We start from the raw sequence: 24475 nt of genomic DNA, 5'->3' as shown, positions 1-24475 counted from the left end.
CTTTTAATTTAATTTTATATGAAGCTTCTTAAACATTTTTAAAACCTTATTTACTTTACATACAACAATAGTTTAGTTATATATTATAGACTTATAGAAAGAGACCTTCCAAAAACATTAAAATGTATTATCGGCACGCGAAACCTTAAATTAGAGTGAATAAATGAAGACTTGGCACACCACTTCTGAAAGGCTGCCAACTCCTGCTCTATGGTACTATCATTTTAGATGCACTTGTAATAAAAAATAAATAGGTGAAATAGGCAGATCTTCCTTTTACAATTTCATGTTTAAAGTAGTACTGTCAGTGAATGCAATGAGTAATACTAAATGAGCAGTATGGTAATGATAATTAAATAACTGCATTGACTTATTTTGTTTAGGAGAATCCAGCCTCAACATACAGGATTTTGAAGGCTATCCACCTTCAAGATCATCATTTTCTATAGTTTCAGAGTTATCTGCCAATGATAGTGTTTCAGTCATATCATGTATGTCACATAGTCACAGTATATCACCTGTAGCAAAAAAAGAAAAAAAAAAACTCCATCGTCCAGAAATAACCATAGATAAGTTTGTGATAAAATGTGGGTTCTCAATCACATGGAAAGGAGAGTTTGTTGCATAAACAAACAGCAATTTTTTCATCATTTACCTCTTTTTGTAATCTGCTGGTTCTTATCACAAACTTATCTATGGTTGTTTCTGGATGATGGAGATTGCAACAGCTGCTCTGAAAAAAGTGGGAGGAAACAAGCTAACTCTCCCACAAGACGTGGGGGGGAACTCAGTAGTGGACTATTTTGAGCATTGTATCAAGAAGTGGCCTAATCTGATGAAAGTTTGTAAACAAAATTGTGAAAAAGTAGATGGCACTGTCACAGCAAAGTTCTCAACATTGGGCTTAAGAGAAATGTTGAACACATGCCGAGTATCCTGAAGCCTATTTCTGTAACCTTGAACAAAATGCAAGGAAATAGCTGTTTTATTGCTGATGCTGTTGAAATTTAGAAGGAACTGAGTGAGATCTTAAAAAAGAGCAATATGCAAAGTTACAAGCATTAAAAAAAAACAAATGAGACGCGCTATCTCCAGCTCATTTTCTTGCAAATATTCTCAATACTCGGTACCAGGGTCAAACCTTAACTGCTGAAGAGGAGGAATTGGCTATGACATGGACATCCAGTAATCATCCCTTCAGAATGCCAACTATAAAAAACTTCAGAGCTAAGGATGAACCATTCAAGAAATATGTTTGCAGATGATGTTTTAAAGAAAGTCATACCAGTTGACTGGTGGAAGTCACTTAAGCACTTGGATTCAGAGACTGTTGAAGTAAGAAAGAATATTTTCTTTCTTTGGACTAATTCATTCGAAATTGAAAAATCGTTTGGGACCTGAAAAACCAGGAAAGCTTGTTTTTCTTTTCTAGATTATGAACAAACAGGAAAATGAAGATGAAGATGACTGAGTTAGCTGCAGAAGCCAATATTTTAAGTTTCTCATGGTGACCTGGCTGACATAGTCGATTTAATTTTTGTGTTTTTTTAATATTTCATTTAACTATTTTAGTTAAAAACAATTTTAACAACACCAAACCTGATTTTAAAAAAAACTTGAATGTTTAAATAAATTCAAAAATTCATATGCTTGTTTTGTTAAAATATTATAAGTTTGCAGTTGAAAGAAAAATCCAGAATACATAATGTTGTTGTTTTAGTTAAATAAAACAATTTAAATGTCTTTCTGGTGATGTTCTCCTCCTAATACAGCATGGTAAGAAAATCCTCCAAATATGAATGATTAACCTGTTGAATTAGAGATAGTTCACCACCTAATGACTTCATAAATATCTGCTTCAATTACCTTTGGTAAATGAAATAACCAAACAATCATTCATTTTCTGATATAGCTGTAAAACTAATCTGAAAATTTTTCAAAATAAATCACTTTAAAAATGTAGAGTGTGTACCTTCTAAAAATGAAACCTACATCTATTTCTGAGTTGTGAAGAATATGTATTAAGGTTAGGGTTAAATCAAATCAAATCAAATCCACCCTGTCTATGGGTATTAATTAGTATTACTAATATGTTGCTACAATAAATGATCAAATATAATACATATGACTATTTTGTTTATTGTTCATTTTTAAGCCATATTCACTCACTGGCACCTAACTGGGCCCCTCTCAGTTTATTAAACTTTTAGCAGATAGTAGTCGCAGGCCAGTAAGATTTCTAAGAGCCTAGAAAACAAAATAAAATGGGTTTATGTACCACATTTGTAATGAAAGGGATCAGACTATTTTCTTCAGCAACCTTACTCAAGGTCATAGTTATGCTTCATGTTAGAAAACAGAATTAAACAACAAAAAAGTCAGGTGAAGATTTAAATCACTCCTACCTACAGAATCACACTCACTCATATCTGAACATGTACTTCCAAACCACAGAACATATCAAAGAGAGATGGAGTCTTTTTAATGCCACCCCCTGCCCCCAGCAACACTATATTTGAAACCATTTGAAACAAAAGACTATTCCCACTCTGAATGTTTCAGCTTACTGATATTTCTAGAGACAATCGGTAGAGCATCAGAATAAATAATGTGCTCATACACTGTTTTTGTTCAGTCATGCCAGAATGATCTTAACTGTTTCATGTGAGATAACGATGCAATAAATCTTAACAGATCTGTACCACTGCACTCTTTTTTTCCATGGCATACTCTGAGGTTTCTAACATACAGATCTATCATCCTCATAAACAAAGGCCTTGGTCATGCAAGTCCTTGTATAGAATAAAAGGCTGATGTACTCCATCGTAAGTGAGAGTGGAGGCTATACATAGATAACACCAGTAAGGTTAAGGACTAGGTATAGTCCTTCATGCTGTTCATGAGCCTTAAACCTTAAAAATAAAAAAAAGAGGCATGCTGTTGATAGAGCATCAGAGTGTCTGAGAGGATATGGGTATTAGAGCCATCTTTATTATTAATGAGGTCCTTACTTTTGTAGGCTGCTCTTTGGTCAGGCTCTACTATTAGACAAGAGTACCTTCTCAGACATGCGCTCACAAATACATGTTTGGTTCCCTGTCCTGTTCGCCAGTTTTTATCACTTACATACAATACTCCATGGTGCACAATCAAGTCCAGAGAGTAACTATTTAACATATGCAGCTTTACCAAGGTCACTCCACAGTTACTGTGCCTGATCTAGTGTCTGACTCAGCTCCCACTGAAATTAATGGCAAGACTACCATTGACGATACTGAGAGCTGAATCAGGCCCTTAACAATCCTCAACATATCATATTCGCTACAAGCTCAGCTTCTGAAATAATTATCCCACTACCTAAATTTTCTCATTTATTCATCAGATGAAACAAAAATCCAGTATTTCAGATTAACAATATGTTAATATTTTTTAAACCTAGAGCTTTTTATGGCGCTGAATTCCAAACAAACAGCATATCTCCTACTTTCAGGGCTCTTTGATAATGTGGGCTTTAAAAAGTGTTATAACTGGTTTGCATTTTTAAATCACTTCTTCTCAGAAACTTCTCATGTTCTACCACAACAGATACAAGAAAAAGAAAACCAGTAAATTATGTGCAGGAAAGGTTCAAAATATTATGGAAAAAAGAATTTTGACTTTCTTTTTTTACTTTCTCAATTGCTCCTTAATTTGTGGTGTCCTCAATTAATTTTCTGTAGCTTTCATACCAACCTGAGGATTTTATACTGGCAGCGATTACCATTGTATGGGAGCACCTCCCAAGGTAATAGACAGCATGGCAGGTTTCTGTAATGGATTGCATGGGGTACTCAGCTCCTACAGAGATTTTCCAGGTTAACATATTCAAAGGGCAATGGTGAGAGTAGATTATTAAAAATAATGTACCATTGCATTTTTAACGCATATTTCCCTTTAAATTTCCACTCAGCAGTTCTTCATTGCAGATTCTGTCTTGTTAGAGAAATTTCTTTGTTGGCAACATATTCCCACCCTGAAGTTCCATCATGGTGCCTTTTCTTTCAGTTTCTGAAGACCGCAACTATCCCCATTCCAAGCCCACCTCTTCAAACTGCTACTGTCTGTACCACATTTCTCCACACAGGTTTTTAATTATTTTGCATCTGGCTTCAAACTTGAGTCATCTTGTTCTTAGGTGAAAGCACCCTGTGATATAGTTTGGGACTAGCTGCACTTCACTGAGTGCACGTTCACATATAGACCTCTACCACCAAATATAAGGGTTTATAATCAATACTCTGTTAATAAATATTATTAAAAAACAACAAAATATCTCAAGAATCTATGTCTGAAAAAATATATTTTTTACATATTTATGACAGTAAGGTAAATCTATCTACTGACAATGCAGAAATGATAGCTAGGTCTGTTGTTTTTAATTATTTTGGCAAAATTAGTTTGGTATAATATGTGTTCAAATACTGTACATCTTCATTATAATTAGCATTTCCCTTTCTCTATCAGCACTAACTGTCTGAAAAGAAGAAAGAATATGCCTCTTCTTAGAGATGACTTAATTCAATAAAGAATTTGAATGGAAGCAAGAAACACATTAAAAAATATCTCCAACCCAATACATGCCCAACAGTGGTCCAGGAAAGAGTCTTAAACCTTTCTGCCCCACCCCCGTCCCCCCCAAAAAGTTCTCTCTTTGCAGATTTGTACATAAAGACATTAGTTTTAATAACAGGTTTGACACTATTTAACAGAAGGGTGACCAGAAGTCTCAATATTAATGGGAACATCCTGATATTAGAGGCTTTGTCTTATGTAGGCAACTATATTCCCCGACATGGGGAAAAAAAAGTATCCCAATTTTTCAGACTTGTTATCTGGTCACCCTATTTATGGGTAACTATCTTCTTAGACATGCATCATATTGCCTGTGTTTCAGGAAGTCATGAAGTTTAAACAATTGGAAAAACTTGACCAGTTTGGACAATTTTATACACCTTCATGGATCTCTCCCTCACTCTTGATTTTAGTACTCTTTTGCAATTGATTTAGTTCAGCTAAAATTTTATTAATTTAGGATTCAATTATGCAAACTGCTCTGGCTCCAACCCTCTGTGTACCTGATCTTTCACTCCCTATGCAAATGAAACTTGGATTTACTTCTTTGGGAGTTTTGCCCCGGGGAGGATTGCAGGTAGGGTATTACAGTGCCATTTTTTGGAAAGAAACAAGTTATTTTCTATAATCTACTTAGACTATCAAATTTCCAGAGAAACCAGATGTTTTTGTCTTAAATCCTCTGGGAAATGTGTGATTGTTTACTCCCAAGATTAAGGTCCTAATCCAACTGCCCTTGAAGGAGGATCAAATCCTAAGAATTCTCTTGGGCTGGTTAGAAAAAAAATTAGGCAAATTTAAACCACAAGTAATTGAACACTTAAGACTGAGTACTAACAGCATACATGTTTATTCTATGATTACACCCTGTCTTAAATTACAGTCACTTATCACATCGGTAGTCTAAATGATTACTCAGACATACTTTCAAGTGCATTTCATGCTCCAAACAAGCCAGATTAAATCCATTTTAGAAAAAAAAATCCGTATAGAAGAAGCAGAAATATGAACTCCAGTTTCAATAAACCACAAACTATGAATTGCTTCTTTAAAGCAAAGATGAATAACATACACTTAAGTTACCAATTTTTACTTTACAGTTTCACTTAAAGTAAAATTCTACAGCAATCCATCAATAATATATTTTTGATCTTAGTGTCTCTCTAAATACTACTTTTGGGGTTTCCTGCCACAAACATCAGTAGAACTTTAGGTGTCATGTTACGTACTTTATTATTAACCTGCTGATTACAATTTTTCCATATGCAGCGTTTGTTCAGTAATATGGCACTTGCATGGTAGATTCATGGCTATTCAAGTTCTAGATGTTATCCGGTACACCACTCTGCCTGTGCAGGATTTTTCCTACATATATTTTCTAGTGCTTTGTCCCTGACATGGCTGCCCCCAACGCTCTATGGTGGAAAGAAAACTGTGGATACCCTTTTGCAGATCTAAACTACCAGTATCTCATCAATGAACTGTGATGAGAGACATTACATATGAAAATACTATAATAGATATATACTAGGTAAATGGCAACACTGTTTGAAAATGAGTAGGCACAACAATAGTCAAATGATTAATCACTTCTGGCCTGAACCTGAAAAACGTTATTCATATGAGTGGCTCTTCTCCAGAAGAGAAGTCCTATTGAAGTTAACTTTGTCAATTCTGATTCAGCAATACAAAAAAGTAACCTAGCTTTAAGCTTCAAGCTCTAGGTGTTCTAACAATCATTAGATTCATGGCCACATAATGATATCACGCCACACCATAACACAATAAAGATAATCATACTAGCAACAAAACATACTCTCATTTCACTCTGTTCTAAATCCCACACCTTCAGCCCTCCCCAGAAGCCTTGTCAGTTTGCTTTTGCAGTGCTCCCCAAAGGTCCATATATCCAGGTTATTTTGGACAAAGGATCAGCAACCTTTGGCACGCGGCATGCCAGGCTAAGCACCCTGGCGGGCCAGGCCGGTTTGCTTACCTGCCGCGTCCACAGGTTTGGCAGATCACAGCTCCCACTGGCTGTGGTTAGCCACTACAGGCCAATGGGGGCTGTGGGAAGCAGCACAGGCCGAGGGATGTGCTGGCCACCCTTCCCACAGCCCCTATTGGCCTGGAGCGGTGAACCACGGCCAGTGGGAGCCGCGATAGGCTGAACCTGCAGACGTGGCAGGTAAACAAATCAGCCTGGCCCGCCAGGGTGCTTAGCCTGGCATGCCGCATGCCAAAGGTTGCTGATCCTTTGTCCAAAATAACCTGGATATATGGACCTTTGGGGAGACCAACAGACAATCAGTGCAGATCCCAGAAGACTGGGGCCATGTGTTCCCAGGGAGCTACACTGCTTACCAAGCTGGATGTCGTAGTTTGCAAAAGTCTATGAATGGATTTAAAATGCAGTCTCATGTAGATTAATTTTGAAATTCCAAAGGCACATAACAGTGGCGATTTCAAGTACAAATGTAATAAAGCCATTCATGGCACTGTTGTAATATTAGCATCCAACAATAACTGGAAGTCCAAAACCACCACAAGATGTGAACCTGAGTAACCAATTTTGTAGAAACAACGAGGAGTACCTGTGGCACCTTAGAAACTAACAAATTTATTTGGGCATAAACTTTTGTGGGCTAAAACCCACATCATCAGATGCATGGAGTGGAAAATACAGTAGGAAGATATACATAACAGTACATGAAAAGATGGGAGTTGCCTTACCCAGTTGCAGGTCAGTTCTAACGAGACAATTCAATTAAAATGGGCTATTATCAACAGGACGAAAAATCACTTTTGTAGTGGCAATCAGGGTAGCTCATTTCAAATAGCTGACAAGGCGTGAGTAACAGTAAGGGGAAATGAGCATGGAGAAATTAGTTGTTAGTTTTTGTAGTGACCCATCCAATCCCAGTCTTTATTCAGGCCTAATTTCGTCCTTTGATAATAGCCCACTTTAATTGAATTGTCTCATCAGAACTGACCCGCAACTTGGTAAGGCAACTCCCATCTTTTCATGTACTGTTATATATATCTTCCTACTATATTTTCCACTCCATGCACCTGATGAAGTGGGTTTTAGTCCACGAAAGCTTATGCCCAAATAAATTTGTTAGTCTCTAAGGTGCCACAAGTACTCCCCATTGTTTTTGCCGATACAGACTAAGATGGCTACCACTCTGAAACCTGTCACCAATTTTGTAGAATGGGTCAGAGTCTGATCACAGTTACACTAGTGTCAACCAGAAGAAACTGCACAGCCTTTCTGCTGGAGCAACACTGAAATAACTGAAATCAGAATTTGGAATAGAAGAAGAACCTAAAACAACAGTAACAGGAAGCAAAATTGTAATTTGTGTCACCTTTCTTTTTCCTACCACAGCAATGTAAAATGCAAACATGTATGGTCATTTTTGAAAAGTCCATTGTATCATTTAAGTAAAAGTTGTATGATATCTAAGACCCTTTGATTTCAGTTTACACAGATTTTTACTGAAAATTCCCAGATTTTACAAAAAGTATCAATCACCTTTTCTTTCAGATTTTCATCTTACTTTTGTATCATTCAAATATATAAAAAATAACTTGTTTTATTAGGAAAATACAATACATTGCATGATATGATAATACATTAGTCTGTGTGTATATGCAAAGCTGCCTGTTGAAGTAAGGCTATGTATTAGTCTAGAAGATGCACACAATAAACAAACAGGCACGCATGCAAGCTCTGAAGTGCGTGCGCAGCTGAAAGTACCAGTGAATCTCACACCCATCACGTACTCTTTTCAAGCTGTTAGCAGATAATGATTTAAAGACTTGACACTCTAAAATGGGAAGAAAACAAAAATCTGTATCAGAATACATTTCAGAACACAAGGAAATATCTGAAAGTTTAAAAAAAAAGAAGAAAAGGATAAAGTTGAGTGTCTGCGCTGCAAATGGTGTAGCCCAATTATTAAATGTAAATATTTATGGGCTAATAGTTCTAAGTCTACAACAGTAAACTGTTTATTCAAATTAAAAGTTTTATTTGAGGATTAGAGATATATTGTTTTCTTAAATTCAAGAGGTGTTTTGAGATCTGTTTTAATTCTGCAGCAAACCACACTGATGAAGGGAATTCAAAGCATTAATCTACTGAATACTTTTCTCCCTGTTTTTCCATCAATCAAAATAAACCCCGATATTTACCCAGAAAAAATATTTATAGTTTTTTTGCACTGATTTTTACCTGTGTTTTTGTGGTGATAATAAACACTGAAAATCCTGGGGAAAATTAAATAAAATAAAAACTGAAAACAAAGGGCCCTAAATATTTCAAACACTAAAGCAATTTTTCATAACACTATACTTTTAAGTTATGTATTGGCAACTTTTTTAATGATCCAAAAACTATTCCTATACAAACCTTTTATCATTATTTACATAAAATTAAACATAAAATGATAATGTGGAAAACTGCCGGTACTGCAAATTATTTGTACAATTTATTTGTACCCATTCCTACAGTCCCTCCCCTCATCACTGCAGTTTCTGGGTTCCTTGGACTGTGTTAGGGGTTCCTAACTGGGTTCCTCTTCCACCTCTTGACATTTGGTTAAGGATCAAGATGCTATATTAACGTTATTGCAAGTGCGTTCCACAGCAGAATTCATATGTTACTCTGTTGTGTTTAAAGAGGTTGTTTTCTCAATCATATATATCATGCATTCAGACCAGTTTCATCCTGGGCAAAGTCTAAGAACATATCATTATAATTAACTTTGCAATACAGGTATTTTAAGTAAAATGTCCAGAGATGCAAGCTCCATAATACAATTATATAACATTCCATGATCATATGAACAAGGCCGGCAGTGTAGATTCCCAGTCCTCTCTCCACTCAGAAAAAAAAAAAAATTTACACCAGAATTCTCTGCTCCACAGTACTAAATAGAGACAATGTTCATATTAAACTCTTATGAGTTGTGATGAAGTGGGAACGTTCTTGATGTGTTCTTTGAATACTGAGTGGGGAGTATTGACCTGTGAAGGTTGCAGGGGAGTTTTGCTGGGACTGTCTGCATTGGGGAAGGGAGGATACCTGAGCATGTACCATGAGAACCCAGGAGGGGGGGTTGGAGGCCAGGTAACATCTCTGCCCAGGAAACTGGACAAAGGACACAAAGGCTGGGAGAGGAGCTGGGGGGAGGCTGAGTGAGACGGCTGGAGGGAGTTTCAGTTTAGAGCTGGCTAAGCAATGGAGAGAGGCACCCCGATGGGGCTTGGGCTTCCCAACAGGGCTGTGTCCTCCCTGGGGCCCCCAGATGGACCTAACTAAAGGGGGTCCTGTTGTCTGTACTGGCAAGACCTGTTTTGGACTGTGTTCCTGTTGCCTAATAAACCTTTGGTTTTACTGTCTGGCTGAGAGTCACAGTGAATCGCAGGAAGATGGGAGTATAGGGCTTTGTCTCTCCCATACTCTGTGACATCAATGCACATCTAAATGATGATCAGGTATTGCTTTTCAGTACAAGAAAAGCAAAACAATTATCAGATAACCTAAAGCAAATGCACAAGGGAAACGTGGAGCCATTCAACCTACACTAACAATAGATATTCTGGCATTATCAAGCCAGAGTGTGATGACACTGTGACAAAGCACAGGGCAGACAGCAACCAAATCAACTATCAAAAGCAACGCAATGCCATGAACTCTCCAGAGAGGAAGAGGCAAGTGATCTCAAATGGTGACTCTGAAGTGAAAAATATCCAGGCCATCCATAATCCAATCCACTGGATAGTATGCTATCTTTTGGGAGAGAGGACAAAGAACGATATGGAATTCCCAGTTATTGCAGTTCAGAACAATGACAAAAGTTCGATTTATATTCAGTAGATAAAATCAAGTATGAAGACTGAAGCTGAGATCAATGTAGACAGTCTTAGTTCTGATGTTTATTGTGAACAGAGAAATTAGGAGATTGATGCTGGAGACCACCCAGTGAATGTGAGTGGTATAGAGATGAGGGGTTTGGATTCATGTAAGAGTAAAATGCTTTCTGTAATGATGAAGTTGACCAGTGATGATGATCACTAGAGGAAGGGGGAAACTAACAAACTCATGTGTTCAAAAATGGCAAGGTTTGTTATAGATGGACTTGAACCTATTCTAAAGAATGACGTTCTAATGGGGACGGGGGATAGTCAAAGATTTTTTACTTCTCTAGTTTCTATGAAATCTCAGCCAAACAACAAGAGGTACAGAAGAATGAATGTGAAAGCAGACATCTTTAAATAATAGTTCATTAAATACTCATCCTCACAGCATGAAATAAAGGAATAAATCGAGTAAAGCATAAATCCTTAAAATAATTTACGTAAGCATTCATTTCCAGAGAGAGAGAGAGAAGGAAAAATGCCTATAATACTAACACACACACACATACAGAGAGAGAGAGAATACTTTTAGTACTTCCCAGCAGGATAGAAAGTAAAATATTCATTAAAAATACTATTTATAAAACCACCTCAGATACGGAAAAGAGAATTAAAGAACAGCAATAAACAAGAGAAAAATAAAAATGATTCCTTTCCCATCATAAACAAACAAAATTAAAATAATTTTAGCAATACTGCAAGACGGTGGAGTTTATATCACACTGCTGAGACATACTGTAGTGCTATAAATTACTATATTGTATTGCTTAATATTTGTTTTATTTCTGTTAAGCAGCATTGTATATAATAAAACAATTTGTACTTGTAGAACACTTTTCATCTGAAGATCTCAAAGTGCTTTACAAAAGCGGGTAAGTATAATATTGCCAGTTTACAAAAGAGGAAACAGACAGAGAGTTTGTTCGTTTGTTTGTGACCACATGCACACAGTAAGTCACTTGCAAGCATAGGAAAAGAACTCTATGATTCACTATTCAATGTTCTAACTGCACTGCCATGTTTTCCTGCTCAAAATACAGACCTTCTGTCTAATTCGTAATACAGTGACCACCCTGAAGCATGTAAATCTGACAAGTTCACTTAACTGTGCATCTAATCTGCTTTTCCCAGTTTCCCCTTTTCCTGGCTCTGCTTGTATCCCCCATTTTCTTAGATATTAATCAACTTTTCCTCAGGCCCCCGAGCCCGCTTATACACAATCAAATAACATAAGGTTAGAACTCAAGAAATGGGCCAGAACAGCAGCCATGGAAAATGAAGGCTTTTAGTTTATCCACAGAACACATACAGCACGGGCAGTAGCTGTGCAAGCTTCCGGCTTCCTCACACTGCCTCCTATCAACTTGATCTAACTTGACAGAGAGACCTCAATGAAGTGTGAGAGACCAGTTCCACCCGAATCACGTGTGCTTGATTGTTGACCTCTATATTGGACCAGTTAATTCTGTTTTGGGCATACAGATACTTATTCTATAGGGGATGCAGTCAGTTTGAATCAATTTTATTTTATTTCACCCTGCTGTACACTGACCTAAAGTTGGGATATCAACTGTAGCATTATACACACAACTAGGATGGATACCCAATTTTTAATTCCAATATTTAAAGAAATTATTGGCATCAAAAATTGGGAATGGCATTATATTATATCATGCCTGTGTTTACACTGAAAGTGGAACGGTAACAGCTTATATTGCTATATAATAAGTTCCAATGGCTTAGGGAATATATTACATTAATTAATGTATTGTACAAGCTCACATCAGACAGATATCAAAGTTCAGAAACAGGTAGATCGAAAATTTTCCACTTGAACTGTTTTGACAGAAAAGTCATCAAATTAAACAATTTTTTGGTAGGTATCTGCTTTTCCACGGAATTTTTTTAAATTTTTTATAAATAACAGACATCCAAAAAACCAGAAGTTTTCAGCGAAAAACTGTGATTCAGAAATGCTGCCACGTGCCCTATGGGAGTTGTTATTCACGTGCCTTATGCGCCCATTCTCTTCTATGGCCTGTGCTCCCCAGCCACACTACATCTCCCAGGATGCAATTTGGCAACTCAGCAAGAGGGGAGACTGTGGTGGATCATGCAACATGTAGTCTGGTCAGGGACCCAGGTCCATAGAGGAGAACTGAGATGCAAGTCACTTGAACTGTAATTCCCATGAGGGACTGCACGGACATTTCCAAAATCAACATTTTTTGTTTTTTAATTTTAGGAGCAAATGTTTTGGTTTTTTTCTGCCCAGAAAGTCAAAATTAGTTCTAGTAGATGAGAATGCCAGAGTCATTTTATGATACTATGACAATATTGTGACACTAACTGGAAATCAACTGAACAGCTGTATAATGGCACCCTGAATGCATGGAACAGCCCCCCAGCTCCCATGTATCAAACACTATCCTTCTTCTCCTTCAAATCTATCCATAAAGCCCATTACTTATGCTAACTCTTCCTCCACTGAACCCTTCTCCGTTGATGCCATTTTGCTTTCTTACATTTGTACTGGTCACTTTTACATGTCATACTAGTCTAAGTTAGACTGTGAGCTGCTTGGGGATGGGTCCTTGCCTTTTACTGTGCCATATATGCCTAGTGAACACAATAAATAAAATAAAATAATATTGCAGGTATTTGGAAGAATCCCATCACAATGGCAGCTAAGCACACTTTTAGCCAGATAAAACCAGAACCAAACTCAATCACAGGAATGGGGATCATGTTCTCTGCAATGCTTCACAACAGCCGATTCAGCTACCTTGGAAAGGTGAGCAATGGCAGATAATAGTCAGTAAATTACGTTTCAGAGGATCCCAGGTCCTACTGTTAGCTGAAATTCTGGACAGCATGATGCATCTTACAGCATACAATATCCCACCTGCTTTTTTTATACCTGTAAACTTGACTAACTTGACAAAGTGACTGTACAGTCTTTGGTATTATGGTCATTATAGCTAGCGTAAACAGACCCATTCTACAATTAGGAAAGCAAAACTCTTATAATTAAAAGTTGTAAAAAGGCTGGGCATTTTTGAATATTAGGGACCTGCATCTGATCCCAGAGAAATGAATGTAAAATCCCATTGGCTTCAAGATTAACAGGATCTGGACATACGTGGGAAGACATCCAGCCTCTTTAGGCCATCACTTTTATATTAGTCTTGAATACATCACTCTTACAGACTACATTAGGGCCTGAACCTGCAAACCCTTAATACGACTGCTGCCCTGGATCAGGTCCACAGTCTGACTGACTCCCATTGGAATCAGAAAAATGCTCAACAGTAAGGGTATTCAGGATCAGGAACTTAAATGGCCTTTGAGACAGAATTTGCTCTGTTTATGAAGGACCATGTACATGTATGATTCTGTATAAATGAATAATGAATCAATTACAATATTATTTCCAGTATTTTAATGGTATTCCTGGAAGTATGGCAGAAGACAAATGACAGAAAGTAAACATATCAAATTTTCTGTGCAGGATGGGAGGATACACACAATGCCAATATATTGGTGGGTCCCTATTTGTGAAGTAGCCATATCACCATGCTAAACCTGCTATATCATTTTAAGAATAAAAAAGGAACATCATTCGCTATCTGGCTGGAGGAAAGAGTGACAAATTATAAGTAAAAAGTAGCAGTATTTTTTTTCTATTACCAACACAGAGAACTCACAAACACTATACTAAAATCAGTTACATGGTATCAAAAAAGCTTTACCACATAATCAACTAAAGGAAATTTGATTGGAAAGTCAAACAGTATTCAGTCACTTTGAACCTACCAGGGTGCTATTTCATCAATAATATTTCAGCCTGTTTTCCCTCACTTTCAATATTAAGTTATGTACATAGCTTACATGTTTTTGGTCCCAAAAATCAGATATGCAGCAAAGGAAAAGACCTCACATGCTACTCCACCATTAGAACGAAGAGCAGGTGCTGCTATCTACACATATACATGCGATCAACTTCAAATTTTGGAAATAAGATTGAATACCAGGCTGGTAATGGTGATGAGGGGTGGGGGCGGGGGGTATGAATATACAGATTTCTTTCTTTCTTTCTTTCAAACCAAGGGCAAGGGTCATGGTGGATTTTCAATCACTGACCATTTTTAAATCAAGATTTGATGTTTTCCTAAAAGATCTGCTGTAGGAATTTTTGAGAGGAACTTCTACAGCCCGCGGTATACAGAAGGACAGACTAGATTATCATAGTGGTCCCTTCTGGCCTCGGAATCTCTGAATCATACTAGAAGGCTAGATTGCAGGCTGTGTGATTCCCAAAGTAACCTAACAGCAGTCATTGTTGCTATCAAGACTATCCCATTCCCGAACTACGATTCAATACACATTTTAGAGATCTATGAATTGAAAAAGGACTGTTTAGTTTAAAGCATTATTGTCATCACAAAAGCTGTGCCCCCAGAACTATATAGCACTTCTGCCATGGAGAGGAAACTCTTGCAATTACCCTGGCTGCAGTAGAACTGTCACATTTGTTATTATGAATACACCATCATAGGTGTGCATGATATTTTACAGACACATAAAATGAGATCATATGGCAAGAGGGGAAATAGACTTGGGAGAGCCTTTTAGTGGGTTTTGTCATTGTAATCATTCTTTTCAACATCCAGTCACGGTCAGCAATGGGAATGGAAATGGATGAAGCAGAAACTATGGGGTGAATTGAAGATGACCAAAATGATCTTTGAGGAGAGATTTGAGGACAGAGAGTAAAGTGGTGAAAATGGAGATTAAAAGATTTAAAGTTGTTGAAAATTGAGAGCACTTTATTCTGTCTCTCTAAAAAACACTGATATGGCCATTCTTTACACCTACTCCAGTAAGAAAGGACGAATAAGATATATTGCCCCCAATATTTTGCTTTATGCTTTCAAATATATCTTTATAAAAGCTGCCATATAGGTACATGTGATACATATTACCAAAGTGAATCAGATCTATTAGATAATGTTACATAGCTTTCAAGCATCATCTAATTTGCGATGCATATGTTTCAATTTTGCATCTACAAATGCAAAAAAATAAAATCCTTTTAGCAAAACTAAGACCTGCAAGCACTTATGCAAATGTATAACTTAACTTATATTAGTACAGTTATGCATGTTCTTAAATGTTTTCAGGATCTGAGCCTTATAAACTGCAATTCGTATAGGGCTTTTACACTTCATATTCAAGCCACTTAGCACATTACATTTTAGCCCATTGTTTAAGATTACTTCTGTTAATGAATTCATTGGCAATTCTCTGTCACTGAAATGTCTCTAACTTCTGTATGTCTCTTTAGTACACGGTATTTTTTTTTCCAAACTATTTCTTGGTACAGTATGAACGTGAACATTTTTCCTGCTGAAATGCTTCATTTTCTCCTGTAAGGAAGCTGGGTTGCTTCTTATATGTTTCTCCTGAAGCTGGGTACTGTTAGACAAAGGTTTTACTGAAGATCAAAAGATCTCAAACACTAGGACACTAGAGAATATTAAATGATAAACACATTTAGATTTCTAAGGTAATTTTACCAAGTTATTAGTAATACTAGCTCTTGTTCCACAGTAGGAGAGGTAATCATGAATCTTTGTTAAAGGGCAATGCAGTAGCTTTTATGTAATGCCTTTTCTTCACTTATGAAAAAGTCATTAAAGCAGCACTGTGTCTTCTTGAGACCTCATACAATAATCTGCATTAAATCTCCCATGCAAAATTAAGGACAGCATTTCACTGGAAAAATAAGCATCCACTCTTGCTAATTCTGATGCTTTCCAAAAATTATAAATTTACACTAAATCAGTAAAGCTTTTCAGAGTGCAACTGCTTAACATTTTTCAAAGAAAATAGAAAATCCATTCCCTTTGCAACTCCTCTATTTCATATTCGTCTAATGATCTCCATCTCCCAGGTCTTGTCTTCATTGCAATGTTAGCTCGAGATATAACCGAAGTGTTGTCCTTAACCTAACTCCCATCCACACATTTAACTCAAGTTAAATAATGCTTTAAACTCAAGTTAGCTGGCCTGTTGGGGAGGATTGGGGTAAGCTGACTTCAGGTGTTGCTAGAGCTAGAAATACAGTGAGGATATGCAACTCTGTGAGGCTAATACAATCACTCTGTGCAGCTCAACTGTTGTTTTGCAGTGTGACCACTGGTAACTCAAGAGGAATTAATTTGCATGTAAATAACTTGAGTTAACACTGCAATGAAGACAAGCCCCCCCAAAAAACTTATTTCCAAAAGTGGAACTGAAGTCAAGATAGGAGTGGCAACTAAAATTGTGTGCATCTTGATTGACTCAAATATGATACATTTTCCAACACACAACTATCAGAAGGCACATAAATTAATACATAATCAGAATAACAATATTTTCCATGGAAGGTCTGAGAGTCTTATGTACTCAAGTAATCTGTATTATCGTTGCAGCTGATATACGAGGGGACGAATTTTCAGATTTGTGTTGTGCAAGTCTATGACAAGCAATATCTTCAACAAATAGGATTACAGCCTTTTATGTTAACCAGTAATTCGATACCATTATTTGATTCATGCAGTAATGCACAATTTAATTTTTTTTTTAAACAATCTTCTGACTAAGTCTGGAACCTAATCTTCAAAACCCAAAGCAGATCGGAAAACTTTAGTGACTCTGTTGCAGTTTACATGTAAAGCCCTCCACCTCCCCCTAGCTTTGCCTTCTTCAAATCCTCCCATTTCTTCAACTTCTGTTCATCCACAGTTCATACTTGTACCACCTCTTTTCCCTCCAGTTTTAATTTCAGTTAATTCTATTAATACACTTTCTTTCATTATTTCATCTCACCAACAATTGCAGGATTGTTTTTTATTGGCACAGTTTTCAGTGGCATGTCTAGTTTAATCTAGTTTTAAACAAACTGAGTGATGGAGTTTCCACCATTCTTTTAAGTAACTTAGATGGTAATCTCTTTGGAGTAGAGACCATATCTTTCTATGTGTTTCTACAGCATCGAACACAATAGAGCCCTGATCCTGACTGGGGCCTCTGGACACTATCACAATAGAAATTAATAAATTAAAACTATTTCACTGTGTAACAGATTCCACGCACTATGTTTTCCCTACTATGCACCTAAATCAGGGGTCGGCAGCCTCTGGCACGTGGCTCGCCAGGGTAAGCACCCTGGAGAGCCGGACCAGTTTGGTTACTTGCTGCGTCAGCAGGTTCGGCGGACCGTGGCTCCCATTGGCGGCAATTCGCCATCCCAGGCCACTGGGGGTGACGGGAAGCCATGGCCAGCACATCCCTCACTTGCACCGCTCCCCACTGCCCCATTGGCCTGGGATGGCGAACTGAGGCCAATGGGAGCCACAATCGGCCACACCTGCCGACATGGCAGGTAATCAAACTGGCCCGGCCCACCAGGGTGCTTACCCTGGAGAGCCGCGTGCCAGAGGTTGCCGACCCCTGGCCGAAATCATCACTTTCATGGCCTATTTGTTGATTGCCCCTTAAAGATTTATAAAGGTGTTTTATTCTTCTGACTAGACACTTCTTTCCTACCCCAATTAGCAGTGAAGCACATAAACTTCCAAACTAAATTGTGGTCTTTGTCCAAAGGCTCAATCACTGGAAAAAGAGCAATGACGTCATTTTCTGAACATACAAAAATCCATAAAACTTTATTTATAAAAGATTAAGGAAATTAGGAAATCAAATAAAATGTTAATTTCCTTCTAGTTTCTAAGACCCAAGTAGGTCTCCTGGTATCAAGTCACACTTTACTAAAATATGGAACCTTTTTTTATTAAGGGGACATGCGATACTTAGCGTTACTATTTGCTTTTCTCTATCAAAACACATTTTACTATATTTGCTTTCTAGTTAGTATTACGGAAGGTTCATGGTATACATGGGTTTCATGCCAGCCCCCACAGAAGTTATTAGAAAAGTTACCACTAATGGATCAATCTTTTTAGCACAATGGTGTATAAAAAGGACCTAGTTTTGTTGCCTTCTGACCCTCCATACTGTATTGCATTATGCCACCTCCCTATGTGTGCTGAGGGTGCTCTTGTATCACCTTTAAGAAGCTGCACGGATGAATCAGAATTCCCTTAAATGGTGTCTTTCCTCTGAGAATGAAGTTGGGAGGACATTTTAGGCAACTGTTTTTCCACTTCCAAATCCTTCAAAGTAGCCCCTAAAGGCTCAATCCTCTCCCCCATATTGTCCAAAATCTAAATGAAGCCATCGGGAGAGGAGCTGGGAAAACACAGGCTGAAGTGCTAGCAGCTAACAGTCATCTCTAAATCAACAAAATTACCCCTTCTATTATATCTGCTACGTAATGAAGGCATCTGTCTGCAGAAGGTTACGTTGCTCTGCAATATTTGAATCCTTTTGCATTCCTCAATGCTACTGGATACTTATACAGGGACTGCCATAATAAGACAGTATCCTATCACCATCATCAGTGTTTCCATGGTCATCCACACATTCCTGATGTCCAGGCTTAACTCTTGCAACTCATACCCAAGAATAAAGCAACTCACCCTGAAAAAGCTCCAACTAGTACAAAATGCAGTAGCCCTTCTTCTTAAAAATATCTGCTGCTGTGATTGTAACACCCTCGCATTCAGCACTTGCTCTCCACTGAATACAAAATCCAGTTCAAAATCTCTGTCCCAATATTAAAGTCTTCCATGAGATCAGATTTAACTACCTGAGAGATCACCGCCTTCTCCATGATCATAAACTCTCAAAGCAGCTGTGTTCCACCAGAACAAGGAAGCAGTTTTGCATGAAATGCATGGAGTTTGCCAGGTGGGCAAAGGAAGGAGTGATGGGACAGCTGCTACATGACAAGGTCCCCAAAAATATACTACAATGTACAACATAAAGTTAATAATAACAGAGAGCAGAAAGTGGCCTGTTATACCCACTACAATTTTTATTTCTTATTTTTTTGGCAGCACTTTCAAAACTTTTGCCAAGCTAAACCCAAGTAAGGATCCACACAGTTCAGAAACTTTCAGTGTATCTTCCTAGAGATCAGATTACTCTCCACTCCCAATGGATGAGATTGGCAGTTGACAGATGTGTTTCCCAGAGAACTAGCCTCAGGAAGACAACAAAGAGAAGAGCACACCATGTTGGGGAGAAGCTGTCCACTGGAAAATCTGGAAATGATTACCAAGACACTGAAGAGGAAAGGGGGGGATTTTTCTAGAAACCTCTACTTACCCCTTGTTCAGATTCCAACAGTTCTGTTTTGACTCTGACTGCCGGCATCCCATCAAGCATTAACATTCTGTTCTCAAAGGCGTTGATGTCCTAAGTAAGGGGAAAAAAAGAGAAGCAAGAGTCAACTTAAAAGGAAAAAACTGTTTGGCTCAGTTCACCTACAATGCTGCAGATGCAGTACCAGTTTGCTGGTTTTTGCTATAAGTTCATGTTCCCTAACACGCACACTCACAAAAGTTTGGGAATTAATGTTGTTTGGTACATAGTTACCATCAACTTGTTAATTATATTAAAAATACTGTCAACTATCCTATCAATTACTTATATGTATGGAAACTAAATCTCTGTGGTACAGCTGGTAATAATTTTCTGATTTCTTCATTTGAAGCAGAAAGATACATATGTATCATCTCTCATTCACTACTAAGCTATCAATGGTCACCTCCAATCCACCAATGATGTCAGCCTCCATCACCCACTTGTTACATTTTCAAACAAGCACCTTTGTGCTTTCTCCCATGCTGCCCCACATGCTTGAGAGGAGTTTCCCATAAATATCTGCAAAACTAACTCATTAACCATCTTCAAAACCCTCCTCAAAACCCTCTCTTGCTATGATGCCTACAAAAAAGTTGATAATAGTAAGGCTGTTGGGCTGAGACTATCATATTACCCAACATTGTCTCATTGTTTCCTTGTACTCCCCACCTGTCCATCTGTACCTATCTGTTGTCTCTTATCTTATAGATTGCAAGGTCACTCTTTTCGTTTTGTGTATACTGCACCAAGCATAATGGGGCCTTGGTCATTAACTAGTGGCCGCAGTTAGCTATTCCCAGCCAATGGGAGCTGTGAGCAGCCATACCTGCGGACACTCAGGTAAACAAAGCATCTTGCGGCCAGCCAGGGGCTTATCCTGAACAAGCCGCGAACCAAGTTCGGGAACCCCTGTCCTAGCCCCTATAGTAACTCAAATAATTAATACTACTCCTAAAATATATAAACACACACACACACACACACACACACACACACACACACACACACACACACACACACACACACACTTTCTCTTTGCTAATACTGAAAATTTAGAGTTAGAATTGGCAGCCTTGTGTCCACACATGGAGTTATTCAGGAAGAGCAATTTCTGAACAGCTATTTCAGAATAACTTCATGTGTAGACAATCCCTAGATCTCACGGGTGGGGGGTGGAGGAGTCCACAAATAACTGAGCAATTATATTCCCAAATGCCTTGTTTTCACGCTAAGCTATTTTTAATGTAACAAAAGACAAGAATGGTTTCCTTTGGAATGACAGAACAGCAATATTAAGTGAAAGCTCACAGATCATATTCAGAGCCAAAGCTTCACAAGTAATACGCTGCACTTCTCTAGCACTTTTCAAATGGGTATCTCAAGTACTTTTACAAATAGGCACGGCACTGTGCCTTTAAGGCACAGCCCCACAGCAGTGAGTAAAAAGCTGCACCAATGAATACAACAGGGTGGATGAAGGCAATTCCTCCATCCTCTTCTATATCACTGAGGGTTAGGTACAATCCATTTTAGCTACAGAACATAATATTGCTACAACTATTTTATAAATTGAATAATGAAGGCACACATAGGTGAAAAGTGACTTTTTCATGGTAATACAACAAATCAAGGACAGACTTTGGAACTGAATCCTTGAGTCATGAATCCAAGCCCCTGTTGTAACCACTAGTCTTCCTCCTCAGTAACATAAATCTAACAGGAAATCTCCCTTACATGTATTCCGCTGGAAGCACATCAGTATAATACTCTCCAGTGCATTTATTTATTTTGAAAGCATGTGCTCACTACCATATTTCTTCGTATAATTTATTTTTATTTAACAAATCGAAAGGTGTGAAAATTGGTGCTAACCCAAGTATAGTGTCCCTTGGGGGGCGAGGGTCGACAACTCCAGAAAAGCACAGCAACTTTAATCACATGGTTACCTTTGTGAAATTTCTGGGGAAATGGACCTAACTGGGAAACTGAACGTAAGGAAACTCTATGAGCATGAAATTTAGTCAATTAAAAAAAAGCAAAAAATAAAAAACAGAAAAACATCTTTAAAAGTATTTTAAGTACACCTCTACCTCAATATAACGCTGTCCTGAGGCGCCAAAAAATCTTACCACGTTATAGGTGAAACCATGTTATATTAAACTTGCTTGATCCACCAAAGTGCACAGCCTTGCCCCCCCGGAGCACTGCTTTACCACGTTATATCCAAATTTGTGTTACATCAGGTCATGTTATATCGAGGTAGAGGTGTATTACACCTTCCCAAGAGTTTCAATTTTCATGACAGTACAAGTACTCGGGTCTTAAAAACATTTCTACCTCCTCTGTTGCTGCATAAATAACTCACAGTAAAAGAAGCAAAGAATCCTGTGGCACCTTATAGACTAACAGACGTTTTGGAGCATGAGCTTTCGTGGGTGAATAGCCACTTCGTCAGATGCATCAAGTGGGTATTCACCCACGAAAGCTCATGCTCCAAAACGTCTGTTAGTCTATAAGGTGCCACAGGATTCTTTGCTGCTTTTACAGATCCAGACTAACACGGCTACCCATCTGATACTTGTCACAGTAAAAGAGGAAAACTATAGGCTAGTCTATGCTAGAAGCACTGTAGCAGGTCTGGTGATGCGCTCTATGCTGACGGGACAGCTCTCCCGTTGGCATACTAAAACCACCTCTGCAAAAGGCAGCAGCTATGTCATTGTGAGAAGCTCTCTCTCTGACATAGCGCTGTCCACACTGGTGCTAAGGTCGGTATAACTTATGTCGTCATCGCTCAGGAGGGTGGCTTTTTCATACCCCTCAATGACATAAGTTATACCAACGTAAGTGGTAATGTGTACAAGCCTGAAAACAGGAAAACGAACACATCAATTCTCAAGGTACTCCCCAGGGGCAGACCAATTAGCTCATTTAGGGTCCCACTGTCTTAAGCGGGGCTCTGTGTGGCAGCTTGCAGGAACGGGGTACGTGTGGGGGAATGGGACATTGAAATTGATTACATGTAAAATGCTCCCATATGCACCAAAGTCAACAAGCTGAACAAAACTTCCTCTAATCTTTTAATAATAATCTTAGATACTACAATAAATTACACAATTTCAGACAAAATAACTGACATTTAAAAGGCAAGCTAAGATGTTCACCTGTTTCCTACTAAGATCTCTCTCCATAGTGTGGTAAACTTAAAAAAAGCTGGATACAATGAAGACTAAGAAAATTTAAAATATAATGCTTTAACACAATTTCTTTAATCAGGTTTGGATACCTTGATTTTTATCGGGGTGGGGGGTTAAGGATTACGATACCAACAAAATAACTCAATAAAATTGTTCCAGACTTAAAATTCCTCTTCCCAGCAAGGGTGGTGTATTGTTTACTTATTAGGAATGGATCTCATGTCCTAGGGCGTCACTTAACTTCAGTGGTTTGGATGTGGTTTAGGGTGGAGCAGCAAAGGCAGCCAGCTTGGCATTCCATGCTCTGTAATGCTTTTATTCCACTTGCTAGGAAGTCCCTTCCCTTTCGTGATTTATAAGAAGCACAGTTTTGAGTTTTACAGCAAGATCAGGAATATAGCATAACAAAGCATCCCTTAGGCTGTTTAGTTTGTAGACAAAGAAGGATGAGCTGATATTGCTTCACATTCCTAAGGAGGTCTTATCCAAATGAAAAGGGGAAGAGGCTTTCTTGTGCAGGAGGCACAAGCAGAAGGGGGTGAAAAAAAAAAAGAGACAAAGAGCGATTCAGAAAAGGCAGGTTTAATGAACTGTTAGAATCTGATTACAGGCTAATGTACCTTTTAGTGCTTTGTACCAATTTACAGCTGATATACTTTAACCATTTTTCCCACTGGCTGTGATAAACTCATTAGTTTTAAAAATACAAGCTAACCAGAGTCTTCGAAGTTTAAAACTGATAAATCATGGAAACCTGACTAGTTCATGTATCATTTAACACATTTACATTTAACTAAATTTTCATGGCTCCCCTTTCCATTTGTTGCCTAAAATCATATTTCTTAAGAGGTAAGTTCTGCCTTTTGAGCTATGGTCTGAAGAATGAGCACAGTGAACAGTTCTGGCTTTTGGATCATGTATAATTTGAGGACTGGGAATAATCACAGAAACAGACTTCTCCCAAATCATTTATTTTTGCACTTATAACTAACTGGTTAACTTGGGACATGGCCTGCTACCTCCCAAGCAGCTTTAGTCCGTATATCATAAGTAAAAATGAAATGTTTAGCCCAATATTCATATATAAATTTGCTTAACCATTTCTGAGCCGGAGAGAGAAAAAATAAACTGAACGCTTTTCCAAGTACCAAAAAATACACCCCATGACTATTTTTGAAACAGCTGTAGAAGGAAAGTTGACTGTTGCTGAGAAGAACCTTTGAAGGTAAATTGGTTTTAAATTTGACCGAGCTATCTATTTCTTAGATAGCATATTTTATTGGTAGATATCAAAGCACTTTACAAGGAGGTAACTATCATTATTCTGACCTGAAACACAGAGAGGTGAAGTGACTTGTCTAGAGTAGCCCACCAGGCCAGTGGTGGAACTTAAATCTCCCAAGTCCCGGTTCAGTGCTCGA

General features: G+C 38.0%; 1 protein-coding gene across 4 annotated transcripts in view; it reads right to left on the bottom strand.

Moving 5' to 3' along the window:
* Positions 1–24475, bottom strand: part of KLF12 (KLF transcription factor 12) — a 367145-nt gene that overhangs the window by 185432 nt on the left and 157238 nt on the right. For all 4 annotated transcript variants that reach the window (XM_050950134.1, XM_050950124.1, XM_050950116.1 and 1 more), the window contains exon 3: positions 19819–19908. In XM_050950134.1, the coding sequence (XP_050806091.1) occupies positions 19819–19908 (90 nt within the window). The remainder of the gene's footprint in view (positions 1–19818; positions 19909–24475) is intronic.

Source organism: Gopherus flavomarginatus, chromosome 1, assembly GCF_025201925.1.
Source record: "Gopherus flavomarginatus isolate rGopFla2 chromosome 1, rGopFla2.mat.asm, whole genome shotgun sequence".
NCBI lineage: Eukaryota > Metazoa > Chordata > Testudines > Testudinidae > Gopherus > Gopherus flavomarginatus.
Note: the sequence above shows the minus strand (reverse complement) of the source record. Positions and strands in the feature narration are given on the sequence as shown.